Source organism: Euprymna scolopes, chromosome 2, assembly GCF_053919585.1.
Source record: "Euprymna scolopes isolate OS-2025 chromosome 2, ASM5391958v1, whole genome shotgun sequence".
Classification (NCBI taxonomy): Eukaryota; Metazoa; Mollusca; class Cephalopoda; order Sepiida; family Sepiolidae; genus Euprymna; species Euprymna scolopes.
The window spans coordinates 105,454,351-105,471,154 of NC_136483.1; the positions used below are offsets into that span (position 1 = coordinate 105,454,351).

The 16,804-nt window shown below is 35.0% G+C and overlaps 1 protein-coding gene across 3 annotated transcripts in view; it reads left to right on the plus strand.

Annotated features, from left to right (window-relative positions):
• Positions 1 to 16,143, plus strand: part of LOC145293959 (cytosolic 10-formyltetrahydrofolate dehydrogenase-like) — a 143,151-nt gene extending 127,008 nt beyond the window's left edge. For all 3 annotated transcript variants that reach the window (XM_080140852.1, XM_080140843.1, XM_080140834.1), the window contains exons 20-24: positions 7,265 to 7,363; positions 9,774 to 9,939; positions 12,915 to 13,020; positions 14,787 to 14,986; positions 15,903 to 16,143. In XM_080140852.1, the coding sequence (XP_079996978.1) occupies positions 7,265 to 7,363; positions 9,774 to 9,939; positions 12,915 to 13,020; positions 14,787 to 14,986; positions 15,903 to 15,958 (627 nt within the window). In that variant the 3' untranslated portion in view covers positions 15,959 to 16,143. The remainder of the gene's footprint in view (positions 1 to 7,264; positions 7,364 to 9,773; positions 9,940 to 12,914; positions 13,021 to 14,786; positions 14,987 to 15,902) is intronic.
• Positions 16,144 to 16,804: the final 661 nt, after the last annotated feature.

A 16,804-nucleotide genomic window follows, 5' to 3' on the forward strand; every position in this document is an offset into this window, starting at 1 on the left:
AACATACCAAATTTCTATTTTTGATAATAAACTAAGCTTCAAGGAGCACATTAACAAATTAAAACAAAAATGCTTAAAAGCAATAAATATCTTAAAAATAGTATCAAAATTAGATTGGGGAGCAGATCAAGCTACAATGCTCAAAATATACAGCTCACATATCAGATCCAAACTGGATTATGGTTGTGCCATATACAGCTCTACTTACAAATCCTACAAAGACAAACTACTAACAATACAGAATCAAAGTTTAAGACTTAGCCTGGGAGCCTATCGAACTTCCCCAATGGAAAGCCTTCATGTAGAAGCTTAAGAACTACCCCTGCATTTAAGATGGGAAAAACTAGCATTACAATACGCAATAAAATTACAAAGCAACCCCGAAAACCCAACATACAAAACTACCTTCAACCCACAATGTACAAACTTTTATTCAGGGAAACCAAAAAGTATACCCTCCTTTGGACACAGAATTAAAGAAATAATACATCAAATCAATGAAAACCCCAACAATATAATTACTCAAAAAAATAAACGACAGACCATCATGGACATTACACAAACCAAAATCCGACCTAACACTTACTGCTTACAAGAAAAACATTACAAATAATATAACAAACAGAAGCAACTGTGGAGAACTAAGAGAAAAATACGCAGAATACATAAAAGTATACACCGATGTGTCTAAAATTATGAATGGAACAAGTGCAGCATGCACAGATGGATAAAATCAATATCAAATACGACTGCCCAACAAGGCTTCAATATATACAGCCGAGCTGCAGGCCATCAAAATAGCTCTCAAACACATCAAAGACATCAACGAACAAAAATTCATAATATATACAGACTCCCTATCCTGTATCATGGCCCTTGAAGAAAAATCTGAACACCCTTTTATCACAGAAATTATACAAGAATACAACAAAATAACCGAAAAAAAAAACAATAAAAAAAAATTATAATAGCCTGGATACCAAGCCATATCAGCATCTCAGGAAATGAAAAGGCAAACAAACTGGCTAAAGAAGCCACAAACCACCAAATGAAAAAAATTAAAATACCACACACAGGCCTAAAAAGAAAAATCAACGAATATATAGAAAACAAATGCACTGCAAACAAATTGCATGAACACCAACCAATAATTAAAAACGAAAAACAAAAAATTTTTAAGGGAAGAAGAGAAGAAATTGTACTAAACCGAATATGAATAGGACATACAAAATTAACTCATTCCTACCTAATCAAAGCGGAGGAAACACCAAATTGCACACTCTGCAACCAACAACTAACAAACACCTACTGACAGAATGTAGAAAACACAAACACGCCCAAAAGAAATATTTTAAAACAACAAACATTAGAAAAGTGTTCCAAGAAGTGGAACCCCAACAAATCATAAACTATTTAAAAGAAACAAATGTATTCAAACTCCTATAAAGTAAACAAGTAAAATTCACTTTAGAAAAACAAGCCTCTTACAACTACAGCAATTTTTCAGAAAACCTAAAGCATCTTGCTTCAAAAGATAAACTTTTCAAGAAACTTAAAATATTTTTACAAGAAACTGAAAACCTATTATATGAACAAAACTTTTTTGGCATTAAATGACTCTTAGAGGTTGAAATGCCGTTAAACAAACTCACTCACTCACACGGTAGGAACATGGCTGGAGCACTAAATATTTTGGTTTTGATTCTAGCTGATGGCGCCCAAGTCATTATTTTTTTAACTTTTGAAACCCATACTATATCTTAGGTACAATATAATATTAATCAGAGAATGGGCTCTGTAATAATAAATAGAAAATGTGTATGAATTAAAATATATTTAAGCATATTTTACGACAGGGCCAGGTCGAGCGCTCCTCCCCCCACTAGTCTATAATAATTAGACATGAAATAAGTAAGATTCCCTGAATTTCACTTTCTTCTTTATACCCCTTAAGCTTAAGGCTTGAATTTTAGACATTTTATAGAATCAAAATTGGTATAAAGATTTATAGACATAAGGTTTAATATAATTGTATATGATGATTTTAATCTTCATAAGAGGACATAAAAGTCGTACAGAACTTCTGTCCGGAGGAATTAATTTTATCCGCCCTGGGGCGAGTATTCTTTTCGTTAGATTTAAATTTAGTTGCTGCACTGTTCTAAATAATTTTTATCAACTCCCAAATTGAAATGAAAGAGTACAATGTACAAAACCTTGAGGAAATGACAAAAACAAAAAAAATGAGGAAAACAGTAGGTGATATCTGATGCATAAAATTATGTTGGCCAGCTTTTGAAAGTTGGACCTAAATAACATTCAAGCTAACAAATGAGTTCTAACCAACAAGTGTTCATTTGTTATTGTTGTACCATGTTATTGGCAATAATCTAATGCACTTTACTACAATTTATTTATAAATAATAATCTAGTGAGGCAGTTTTCTAATATGGAAACATGCTTAAATAAACACTTTGAAAAAAAGAAAAATCAACTAAGGAGGATAACTCTTATTCTTTTCGTAAGAGTTACCGTTCCTTATGTGCTTTTTTAAACTGAAATACTGAATTGTTTAAAAAAGGTGTTTATAGCATATAGAAATATTTACAAAACAATTTTGGGCATAGCACTAGTACCCCCTCAATGTAAATACCCCTTATAAACCAGATAAGCAGCAAAATCCCGCCCCTAAACTGTAGATATTCATAGATGCTGTAAAGCTTTCTACTGAAATAGATTCTTCTCTCGAACTGCTAGACTTTGGAATTCCCTCCCAGGCCCCTGCTTCCCCCGCTAGTGACATGCAGAAGTTTATATGTAATGTGAACAGACATCTCACTACCCAACTCTCTGCAAATCTGGTCCCTATTAGTAGCCCCTTAGGACTTAGTGGCACTGTGCCTTGTTTGGGATGAATAAACAGAAGAAAAAAAATAATAATAAAAATAATACAAGGCAATGCTGCATGAGTACAGCTAGTTTAGTTTATAAAAATTTTTTAAATCATTATAGATTCTCCAACTAGGCACATTGTTAAATGGATATATGTGTCAGTTAAGAAATGTTCTAGATTGGATTCTGGCCAAGTTTTGTGAGTTAGTAAAAAAACACAAACATGAAATCAAAAGGATAATTGTAAATATATTTTCATGGTGCATACTAGTGGCAGATGTTGCAGGTGATATATGCTTGACTAAAGGATGAAAGGGGATGTACAGAGAACCGAAAATATTTCTGGCTGGAGTCTGATCACCCAAGAGATATTTTCTTTGTTCGAAGAACAGATACCTCATTGAATGGGAAAGTCTCATACTGGGACCGGCCTTTGTGTAAAAAGCAATGTACAAAGATTATCTTCAGATACACCCCTATGAATATAAACTGTCTGGATGTTAACTTTTTGGGTGGTCGAATGGTGATCACTAACAAAAGCATTAGTCAGAAGTGAAAAGACTTCAGGAGATAGGAAAGGGAGGCGATCAGAGCCGGATCTCCAGAAGAGGAGGAAGAGCTGGAGTTGAACAGTCAACAAAGGGAATTGATTTTCCCGAGAGTTGCCGAGCGGTTGAGCAAATGTGCTTCTATGGGTTCCTTGAGGCTCATTAAATGACTGTGTTAATGGTACTTGTGTGTTTTATTCTGATCAGCCAAAACAATCATTCTGCAAATAGCTAGTACCACTTCTAATATCCAAATTATTATTTGTTTATAAGCTAAGCTGGCGAGTTTTGTTTTGTAGGGAGAATTTCTTTGTTGCAGCATTGACTGGATGAGTTAACAACTTTAGACTCGCACAACAGGTGGGACGATCACACACATATTCATGCAATTGTCAGCATTAAAATATCAAGCAATATTTATTTACAAGAAGCATGTAATTTGCTGTGGTTGTAGGTGCATATATATATATATATATATATATAGGGCCAGAACAGATGCACAGGCTTGGAAGAAAGGTGCAACTGGCTCCAATCCCTGTGGCATCACCTTTTGTCTCCGTCTAGTAGTAGGATTTGTCCCCGTCACCGTGGTTCGCTCACTTGTCTCTAATCTTGGTCCAGCTTCCAACCTGTCAATAGGGCCGATCTAAAAACAGACTGCATTTCCAAACAAACGAAAGAAGTCAAGGATTAACTTTTTTCATAACGTAAAATAATTATTGCATTAAACGTCACAAATAGTATTACACAAATGCGTTAGTCACTTATACAAGTTTTAAGGGCATTCATTTGCTAACAAAGTTCTTCTTCTGTTATCGTCGGTTTACACTTGAGAAAACGATCAACTTAGAAAATAAAACAGAGCACATCTCAACCAGGTTGCAATGGGAGAGGGGTCGCCGAAGACGCGTGGCAGTTTGTGTGTTCTCTGCTTCAAATGTCGTCGTTATATTGGAATCGGTTGGTTGTAACTCTACCTACTCAATACAAACAGTCCGCAGCCAATCAGAGCCAACCCATTCACTGGGTCCAGTAACGTTCTGCCTCCCAAGTATTTCCCACCGATCTCTGAATGCCCTGACGCAGAAGAAAAAAATAAATAAATAAAAAAGACAACCTTTAAAATTATCGAAGAGAAAAAAAAAGGTTTTCCTCTCCTTATTTGAAATCGTTAGTAATCATGGCAAAACTGAATTACTATATCGGTAATGGTTTCACTATCAGATGTAATATTCCTTAAAGTCCGATTTTATGATCACCAGTCGGTCTTTTTTTTTTTTTTTTTTTTTTTTTTTTTTTTACACAGTGACCACCACTTATCAAGGCCCGGAAGCCACTCAGGGATAAGGTACATTAATTTAGTGAGGAGATTTGCTGAAGTGTTTACTTAAGGGGGCGGTTCATTAGGAATTTGTTAACATTGGACTTGAAGACATCCAAGTTGTAGTCCGGAGGGAAGCAGGCAGACGGAACAGAGTTCCACAGACGTGCAGTTCTAGGAAAGAAGCTTTGTTCATGGAATCCGCGTCTTGATTTAGGCACAGATATAGAGTGGGGGAAATTTTTCACAGTGGATTCAGCTAGACGGGTGTTTTCATGAAAGATTGGCGAGGGGGGACCAGAGACTGGAGTTCAGACGCGCATCTGCCATGGAAATAACGATAAAACAAGGACAGGCTCGCAACGTCTCTTCTGTGGGAGAGAGGTTGCAGGGTAGAGAAAAGGGCATCCCCCACTAAGCCACGAAGTCTATTTTGTACTCTGTCAAGGCAGGATAGGCTGTTTTTAGCAGCTCCTGCCCAGATATGGCAACAGTATTCCATCCTTGGACGTACTTGGCTTTTATATAGATAGATAATTGCATCAGTAGTGAGATATCTTCTGGAGCGGTAGAAGGATCCCACCATCTTTCCAGCGACCTTGGCAACAGACTTGATGTACGTGTTCCATTTCAGATTAGGAGTAAAGGTCAAACCCAGAAGCTTGTCAAAACACGGAGCCTCACCCAGACGAGAGCCATCCATCACAATTGATGCCAGCTGGGGATCAGAGCGTTGATGATGTAAGGATAGGAGTTTGGTTTTGGATGCATTAAAGGTAACCAGCCACATCTTCCCCCACTGAACCACGCGCTCGAGATCAGAGGATAGAGAATCAGAGAGAACTTTGTCATTTACAGCCTTTGATGTGTTGCCGTAGATGGTTGTGTCATCAGCATAGATGTCAACGAATGATTTAAGTATGTGTTTAGGGAGGTCATTGATGTAGATCAGGAAGAGAGTTGGGCCCAGGATTGACCCCTGGGGGACTCCAGCATTTATATTGCTTGCGGTCTTGCAATAAACATTTTTCTTTCCTTCGTCTTTCATTTATCATCCGTCATGGAATGTTTTTCTCGAGTGGTTTTCATGGTTGATTACAATTTAACTGACCACCTGACAGGCGATTATCTTGCCTTCTCTGGAAGTCTCTCAATTAACATAGTGTCAACCTTTCACTGCTTGGGAAATATATATTTATGGTGTCTACTTAAAACCTTCAACTAACACAACTTCCCTGTTCTTCCATCATCATCATCATCATCATCCTCATCATCATCATGTTAGATTCAACAATGTAAAATCTCCTGATTTCGTGTTAAAAGGGTCACCCAGGAGGTCGTCTGTCTCTCAATCCACCAGCAAGGTCCCCCGGCGTTGTCCGGTGCCCCATATGGTCACATTATAACGTTATATATCAAAAGTTTGATTAAAGGGGAATAAATTAGTTATATGGCTGTGAAAGTTATTATTCAGTTTGGTAGGAATTATATTAAATGTATTCAAACCCTTGAGCTAACATTCACAAGTAAGATGATTTGGAGCAAATACATAGAAGATATTGCCAAGGTAGCTGCAAAGAAGGTAGGCTTCCTTTACCATGCTAGAAAAATACTCACAACTGATAGCATCACACAGCTTTACACAGCCATGATTCACCCATACATGGAATATTGTTGCCAAATATGGGCTAGTGCATCAACCACTAGTCTCTCTCTTTTGGACAGGGTTCAAAAAAGGAATCGTCAATCTAATAGATCCCACACTGTGAACCAAACTCCAACCCCTGTCCCATCACAATATTGTATCCTTATGCTTGTTTTACAAGTACTTTAATGGAATTTGCTCCAATCAACTCGTAGCACTAGTGTCCCCTCAATGTAAATAACCTTGACAAACCCGGTAAGCAACAAAATCATCATCTCTTCACTGTACAGGTCCGCAGATACTCGAGAGGATTCTACTCTGAAAGTTTCTTTCCTCAAACTGCTAGACTTTAGAATTCTCTCCCTGTATTATGCTTCCCCAGCTGTACTAACATGCAAAACTTTAAATGTAATGTGAACAGACATCTCACTGCTCAACTCCATATTTAGAATGTTCCTTTGATGTTTTATTTTGAGAAATTAAAATGATACTTGATTTTTTTACTTAACATACAAATAAACTTGTTTTTCAACCAAATACAGTTTGTCAATTCTGAGACACACAGAAACCAAAATCTTTTCTCCTCCTGCCTGTCTTTCTCCAATTCAGTTGGATCACAATACCACTCAAAACTTATCAGCTGTTAATCTTTGGACATAAAAACTGACTGCTGAAGGTCTCTATTATCTGGAGTGAACATAACTTCTATAGAATCTCTATGCATGACAGCCATTTATCTCTAATTGTATGCAAATATTATGACCTTTTTGCTCTAGGTAAATGATTTAAATGTTTGCCACAAAAAACTTCTTTTATTATATCTCCATGTGACTGATCATATCCCATTTTTTTTTCTAGGGTTGCAGCAGCGTATTCTTTAACAAGGGAGAGAACTGTATTGCAGCTGGTCGACTCTTTGTTGAAGAAACCATCCATGACGAGTTTGTGAAACGAGTGGTAAGTTGGTTAGTTGCTCGTTACGTTTGTAACGTTGTCATTACATGTCAACACGAACACACACATTACATGTAGAGATAGTCACAAAGATACAAAAGAAGAAATTGGACACTGCTTTTTCTGTTGAAATAAAGGACATTTATTCATGGTACTTTCCAAAATAACGCATTGCGTCTAAGATTCTTCTGTATTATCTATGACCCATTTGCAGCAATTGTGGGCAGTTTTAAAGGCAGCTTTGGTTTCAGATAGTGTTGGGATGATTAAAGGTATCGGAATCAGAAAAATTGATGCCTATTTTCCGATGCCAAAATGATTCCTTTAATTGTCTTTTTTTTTTGATTTTGTTTAAAGTAAAATCTTCCATTGCTGGTAATAATAATAAAATAATAAACATTTATTGATTTTATAATATCAGTGAAGCTAAAATCAATAGCTCACTCTCCAAAAGTGTATTTTGACGTTTAGGAAAATATCTGCATATTTAACATGTGTTTTTTTATGAGGATCGGGGAAAATAACAATGTTATAGTTAAATAATAAGAGACTTATAAAGAATCAGAATCGGTAATTGTATCAGAATCAAGAATTTAGCACGGAATCTGTAATTGTATCGGAATCGGGAAAAATATTGGAATCGTCCCATCACTAGTTTCAGAGCTTCTATTCCATTGATAGTGACTGAAATAGTGGTTTCTATGAGCAATTGCACACTTAGTAATGTACCATGGCTGGCTGTTTAGTTTTTGTTGGAATTTTTTGAGGTTAGCCCCAAAAAGCATCTTTTCTTTCCTTCACAGGGTACAGGATCCTCTTCAAAATTTCGTGGGTGATGACCTTTTCGCCTCCCTACTCCCTCTTTCTTACAGAAGAGATGTTGCGAATCTGTCTCTACTTTATCCATACTTTTATGGTAGGTGTTCGACTGGGCTCCAATCTATGATCCCTCCCCATAAAACGTTCACAACAAATACCTGCTTAGCTAAAACAACTACCAACCACTTTCCTCACTCCCTATCTGTGCCCAAAACTAAACGAAAATTCCATAGGCAAAGTTTTTCCTAGAGCTGTCTGTCTGTGGAAGACAATATCGTTTGTCTACTTTCCAGCTGACTCTAACATGGTTGTCTTCAGGTTTAATGTGAATAAATTCCTATTGAGGCGTCTATTTAGATAATCTAGCCCTATCCAAGCTCCACCATGTATACCGATGTACGATCCGGCACCATTTATAACATTACCGATGTGGCAGGTGTCCTTTGATCGTACCTTGTCTCGTTACAAGTTGGCCTGTTGATCGTCCTTACCCACTGTGTTTTCATGGAGGGGCGCTTTTCCTCTCAATCGAATCGTCTTTCTTCCATGTGTAGGGAGTCTCCGGGTACATCAATCACTCCGCTGGTCCTTGTAGCTTGCTGAAAAATCAAGAGTCCTCACCACAACAAACAGAACTCTGGGTTATAACAGTAACAAAATATTTGTTAATTTCATTACTTCACAGCAACTACTATCTAATTTGAGGTGACTGGCTATAGCAGTGAACGATGTAAGACCAGACCAGTAAAGTCACAGAGTTCCCATTAACACAGGCTAGTTCCCATCATAACATCAAGCCCTGAAGGGCTCCCAAACTGGGAGCGTTTGACTAGCCCAGCCGTTCGGTTTGCTGGTTACGACTCTTCTCCATTTAGAATTCCTTTTTCTAAATCCAACCCCTTTTTCCCCCCACCTCTCTTTCAGAGAGTGGTTACAAACACCTTCTTTCTTTCTCTTAGAGCTTATCCCTACCAAACCTCAACCCCCACCTGCACTGAGGTTTTTACTTATTACCAATTAGGCGTGATTAGTCACCCCAGGTCGAACAATGTCTGGCAGCAACCCTCACTCCCCGACCCCCACCCCAAGCTGTCAGCTAAGATATCTGGGTGTCTTCATCTTGCTCCAGAGATTTTAAAAACAACCTTTCCGTTGTTAACAGATATATAACAGCAATAAGATAAGAACAATTATCATTTGTTTTTTCTCTTTCTGACAAAATCCCATTGACATTTCTGTTTAAACAACATCAAACCATCATCATCATCATTAGAATTCAGCCGTGCAAATTCTTCTGAATTCATGTCGACTAGCAAGGTCACTCGGCATCGCCCGGTCCCCATCGGGTCACATGTGAACCACAGATATGAATGTTGGCAGAAGGCTTATATTTATTCAAAACAAAATTTTCATAAAAAATTTAGGTAAAGGTCAATAAAATAAAGGTCGTGCTGATCTATAATCTTTTTTTAAAACTTTTAGACGTTTTCACCATGATACCGCATTCGCTCTATGAATTTGAGGTGGACACAAAAAATAAATGAAGAGTAAATTAAATTCTTTTATTTCTCCACATATTTATCTCCCTTTGCAGATCAAGGAAGTCGAGAAGATGAAGATTGGAAATCCACTGGATCGTTCGGTCGAACATGGTCCCCAAAACCACAAGGCACATCTGCAAAAACTTATAGAGTACTGTGAGATTGGCGTCAAAGAAGGAGCCACACTCGTTTATGGCGGCAAACGCGTTGATTGTAAAGGTAAAGGAAGAAAAGAACTGGACATTTCTGTAGAAATTAAGAAAACTCTCTTTTAGTCTGTCTGTCTGTTTCACTTTTTCTTGAAAACTACTGGGTCGATCTGACTGATATTTTGTATAGACCCTTGCTATAAGGTGCAGTAACTGAGTATTATTTGGGGGAATGTTTAATTGATGTTTTTGTTAAAAATTCACAAAAATCGAATATATCTGAGTTTTCACAAGGACATTACCAACCTATTTGCATGTGTTGCAAAATTCATAGATTGATTAATTGGTTTAGGACTGAATCCTGTATGTAACAAATATATAAACATATATACATACTTTATTTATATAGATATATTATTTGTTTTTGTTTTATGATACGTCTTGAATGAATTCAATTATTTACGAAAGTGCATTTTTACCTAAATGCAAGTTGGGAATAATTTTCCCTTTCACCAATTTGGTACCCCCACATGGGGAGCGGTGTATATATATATTATTTTTAAAATATAATTATCCACTGACACGTGTTTCGTCGTCTATGACTCATCAGAGTGGCTGAATCTAGCGGGATTTGAAATCGGGACCTCATGGTAAGAAGCCTAAACCCTTACCCCTCGTCCACCTCGCTGACTGTTCGGGTATATCACGATTTACGTATATGTTATTTGTTTTTGCGATACGTCTTGAATGAATTCAATTATTTAAGAAAGTGCATTTTTACCTAAATGCGAGTTGGAAATAATTTTCCTCTTATTTTGATTTTTTTATAATATATATTATATATTTTATTTTTATTTTTTATTTTCCCTTATTTATATAGAAATATAAATAAGGTTGTTTGAGAGGAGGAAATAAGACATAACTCACTCAACTTAAATCTATAATTAACCAAAACGAATTTGTAGGGTTTTGGGGCTTTTTTGTTTTGTTTCCAATGAAGCAAAGTTGGAATAACATTTATCATTGCTTTGCTTACTATTTTCACTCATCAGAAAGCAATGCTCCATGAACACACAAAATGCTAATTTTTCTTAATTGTTTTGAAAATGTGTAAGAGTTTTTTTTTGGTTTTTTTTACTGGAAATCGCTCCAGACAAGGCATGAAGCCACTTGATGTAAGGAGATGGAGAAAAAAAAGAATATTACTTCAAAGTCAGAAACTAGAAAAAAATAAATGTTAAATGGATAGATTCCAACCCAGAAGGTCCTGGATATGACCTTAAACTATATCCAGTGGTGAAGGCCCCAGCTTGCGGGCTTTAGGGAGTGTGGAGCCACCTTTTAATGGCCATTGCTCCCAGGTCCACTCTGACCCAGAGTGGTAGTACCTGTTAGGGTCCCAATTATGGGTTGAATAGAAACCGACTGAAAACAACAAATATATTCTATTAAAATTTTTGGATTCGGCATTAAATAACCTGAAATGGGTTGATATGCCATTCGGGACAAGATCAAAGTGTAGTATCTGTTCTTCAGATGCTGCACTTCAATTTCTTGTTCTCTGTCAGTGTAGGAGAAATCCTTCACGACTAAGACAATTTTTATTTTTGTTCTTTTTCTCCACGTTAAAAAACGACCCTGATGTCTAACTCTGTCCCGTGGGGAGGCATTGTAAATAGGAACAACCAACCAACCAATCAACCAACCCAGAAAACAGCAATTATTCCCTCTTTGTCAGAAATATCTTGGAATGTGAGAACTAAAGGACAAAATAAAAGAAGCAAAAGTAAACTCTACTTTCTTGAAAGAATAGTTATTTCAGCTTTACTTAACTGTAATTTGTAAACTAATAATCTGATTAGATTCAATTTTGCCATTTTGAAGTGCTTTATAAAACTTATATGGAGTTTTTTTTAGTGTTAGGCTTGAAACCATTTCTTTTTTTTTAATATAATCAGCTTGGTACCATGCTGAATCAGTACTGATTTAGAACTTGACTTGAGGTCTTGTTGACATCTTCTGGCAGTTTATGCTAAGCCGCCAGAAAAAGTAGATGTTATTATCCAATAAGCTGTGACATTATTCTTGAAAAAAAAATGTTATCATAGTTGTTTCCATGAAAATAAAAATTTCTTTTCAGCATTACAAGACTAAAAAAATAATTTTATTGAAAATTTTCTTTGAAAAAAAAAATATCTTTCTTTGAAGTATTTGATAAAATTTTTTAATTTACTTTTGAGAAAAATAAAAAATATTTTGTTTGATTAAACTCATGATAAATCTTAGCTTCTTGTGTTAAAATTTTATTTTTAGCATTTTGAAGTTATCATCTGGCACTGTTTACATAGACTTTTTCTGGCAACTTTCTTGGCTGCTTACCATAAACTCTTAGAAAATGCCGATATAGCATTGGGTCAGGTTCTGGATCAGTACTCTCAATTAAAATATGTAACATGAGAATATCTTTAGCAGTTTCTGAGTTTTATTCAAATACAGACAAATGAAAAAGTAACTTTGCTTTTAATAATAGACTAGCATGCCTACCCAACATTGCATGGACAACAAAATAGAAGAGTTAAAAAGTGTACGGGACATCTTTCTTTTAAAATCTATCTCTTGCCTGACATCTTTGAAAAGATTGAATATTCAAAAGCATATGCCCATATTCTGCCCGAGACTTTACTAAATATATATATATATATATATATATATAAGCTCTGTAGGTGAATCTTTAGTAGTTTTTGAGTTTTACATAAATCATATAAGAGAAGTTGTGTTTCTTTTTTACATTTGATGATATTTTTGAGATGCAATATTATTTCCCCATCTTTGTTGCTGTATGCTTCATAATACTTTGGGTTTACAGACACATCGTCTAGTGGATATATGCATTAGTCAAGATATATTCTAGATTTAATTCTATGTAGGGATTATAATTTCAACTTTTAAAAAACGAATAATATCCAATGTCTTTTAAAAAAAAAATTATCCAACGTTATTTTGATGAACTTTTTTTTCTAACAAAATTCTTTTTTATTTATTCAGGATTTTTCATGATGCCGACCATTTTTACAGATGTCAAAGATCATATGTTTATTGCTCAAGAAGAATCTTTTGGACCTGTTATGATTATTTCAAAGTTTATTGATGGGTAAGTCTTTTAGGATACCAATGATTTCATAACAAAACTTGCCTGGTTTTGTTTGTTTATTTTTCTCTAAAACACAACAAGCCTCTTTTCCAAAATCCCTCTCTCCTCCTCCTCTCTCTCTCTCGTGCCAGTCCATCCCTGTTCCCCTGTGGTTCAATGCCAGTTAAAGTAACCTTTTATGTATGTTTTGAATTTGTATGGCCATCTCTTGCTAGGTGTGAGGCATGAGACCCTGCATATGCACTTTTCTAGAATTGCAATTGGCAGACGAGATCAATTCAGTGCAACCACTGCATTTGTTTTTATAGAATTTCTGAGATGAAAGTTGATAATTTGGATATTCAGACTTCTCTTATCTTGTTTCATTCACAAACTCTGAGCTTCAAGTAAATATTTTAAAACTTGGGAACCTGGACAAAATTTAATCCTTTATCTAATTCACAGGTGTTGATTATTTTTATTGGTTCCCTGACAAAGGAGGGATTGGACCTAGTAATTCACTTCTGTTCATCTGTTCGCACTTTTCTCAATAACCACACCTTGAATTTTTTAAATTTTGCACAAATATTAGGCATGGTGAAAGTAAATTTTTTATGGGTTTTCTGGGATAACACTGGTTGCTCCCCTAGGGGTTATTATAGGAATTAAATTGCCTCAAAATCATTCACTCGGTGAAGGAGACCCCGCATACTCGGCTTGTTCTGTCAGACATGACCAGATAGAAGTACTAGTTTTTATGCTATTCTTCATTATTATCGCCTGTAGTAATAATTGAATGTTCAATTCCGTCTAGGTTTCGAGTTTAATATAAAAATTTCCATGTTCAAATAGATGAAGGTCAGAGATTGCATCATCCAAAAGTATTTTTCTATAAAGAACATACTTATTATTAAGATGTGCCCATCCAATCTGAAAGTTTAGCAATGAAGCAACCTATCAGAAGTTCAAAGTTCAAAAGCAACATATAGTCATGGAAGTAAAAGGATTAGAGGCTAGAATGGTATGCTGGAGGCTTTATTTGAACTGAATTTTTAGAATTCATTTGGTAGCAAAATGTACACCTGCAAAAATGTAGTCATAAAAATTGCTAGGTTAAGCTTTCTCTCTCTTCGCCAAGTATTTATTTAAAATAAAATAACTGTGCATATTTGAGTTAATTATTTGAAATTCATGAAAATCCAGCTCTAGCCGCTCCACCATGATGAATCATCACCAGGCGTGTCTTGTCCAGCAAAGCAGAAAAGACTTCTCTTGACTGGTCATTGTTTCTACCTTGTTGGACAAGACATGTTTGGAACGATTCTTCATGGGAGAGTGATTGTGGCTTCAGGTATGTACATGTACATCTCAAAAATTAGAGGTGATGAGTAAACATGTTTGAAATCATCAAATCAGGATTAAGTTAGAACACCTATTTTTATGCTTACAATTTATTTATTTTTTTTTTTTTTTTACTAATCGGTTACCACTTAATAAGTTTTTTTTTGTTTAACTTTTATTAAAAGTAGAAAAAAAATTTATTAAAAGTTTAAAAAAAAATTAGTACTTGTACAGTTTAATCAAGACATTAAAAAATGAAAATATCGAAAAAAAGGTTATATTGTACGTATCCATTTTGGACTGAAGATCTCCGGAAAAAAATTGTAACTAAATATTAGCACCAAACTTGTAAAGAATCCAACAAAGGAAATATTAGCATTGTTTAAAGACAGACAAGTTTTGATGCTCATTTATAATTTATGTTGCCTTTTTTTTTCTTATTGCAGAAATATTGATGGGGCTTTACGTAGTGCAAATGGAACAGAATATGGTCTAGCATCAGGAGTTTTTACCAAAGACATCAACAAAGCTCTGAATGTGGCTGACCAACTCGTTGCTGGAACCGTATTTGTAAACACTTATAACAAAACCGATGTAGCTGCTCCCTTTGGCGGGTTCAAACAATCTGGATTCGGAAAAGATCTTGGTAGGTTATTGTGTATTATGGATTTTACCCTCTTTGCATCTACTTGTTTATCTGCCCTCCCCTTACCCTAGGATCGCATATGACACAAGATCAAGCTTAATATGAAGTGTAGCTATTATTGAATGTCACAATGGCATTCTTCATGGCTATGTAGTAATCAGTAATTCAAGCTACTAAATACAATGAATTATTGATGAAGTCATTATTCTGAGGAATGGTGCATTGTTTTGTTCACGTGCATCATTCCATTGTTTCAGACAATTTTTCATATCAGCTGGGGTTTGCCTTCGCAATCATTGAGACAACCTAAAGATTTTGGATTATCTGGACTACTGCTCTCCTCTTGAGTATTATTCACGCATTTTGACCAATGTAATCTCCAATCCTCTACAAATGAATCTTGTTGAATCTGTCGAGCTTGGGAATCTGCACAGAATTTCAAATGCCACCCTTTATTTAATCTATGGAGTAGCATACTCTTGTATTTTAGTTTATGCAGAACCCAAACTTCTCATCGGGGGGGGGGGGCGTTCAGGGAGAGAATGAGGTCTTTGACAGAATGATTTTAGCAATATTCTAGGTTTCATCAGTTTTTTTTTTGTTTTTTTACCTCTTTCTTAAAATGTCAGAAACAAAATATATAATCGCTTTTAACAGTAACAAAGAAAAAAATGCTATTGGACATACTTAAAACTCAATATATAAAGTATGTAGACAAAAATTGACAGTAGTTTGGTGGAGACAGTTCCATGCACACATACAAACAAGGTCACTTATATAGATATATAAATTAGAAGACTAAATAAAATGATGGAAAACACATAGTAAGTTTTATAAATTATATTTATATTAGTCTTACTGATTTATTATTACATATTACTGTTGTAGTATATTTATTTTCCTTCTGTTTTTTTAGGTGAAGAGGCCCTGAATGAATATCTAAAAACAAAAACTGTGACAGTTGAGTACTAGGAAAATTGCTGCACTTTCCAACAAAACAACAACGAATGAAATCACAGGAATATGAAGATTTCTATGCTGCATTTTGCAAATAAAACAAATTTATTTAATAAAATGTTTATTAGAGACATTGTGGAAATTGGCATTACTATATTTTTGAAAGCCTATTTTGAAAATAAAATAAAACATAAAATCAAGATGTTAAGTGTTTATTATATTTTTAAATGATATTGCAGAAAAATCATCCATTTTTTAAATACAATTGAGGACAGTCTATGTTTAGTCATTTTATTTTACATTTCTCAGTATTAATTGATGAAGGATAACCAGTCTGGTGTACGATATCAATTCCACATTTTTAAAGAAAGTTAATTTTTTTTTTCCGTATGTTTTCTCCATTGCTGAAACCTTCTTTAAAGATAATGGTAAAAAGTATGAAATGGATACCATATGTCAAACTATATATCCAATAACAATACTCACAACTCTTGCTTCCTTTATTTTGTCCTCATATTCCATGAATGATGTTTTGGAGGGAAAGAATTGCCGTTTTCTGGGTTGGAATCTATATATTTAACACTAGTTTTTGACTTTGAAGTATTTTTTTTTTTAAGCTCCTTACATCAAATGTCTTCCTTGTTTAGATGAGTTCCGTTTTTAAAAAATTGAAAGAAAATAGCAAAAGATTCTGAGAATTTATAATAGGCATAATTTATTATGTGAAAATTTGGAATTCACTACAAAATTATTTATAAACGTCCAGAATAGTTAAAACTAAGGAACTTATAATCCTCTCCCCCCCAAAAAAACAAAAAAAAAAAAACATTTATTTAAAACACATAATAGTGCCCTAATTTT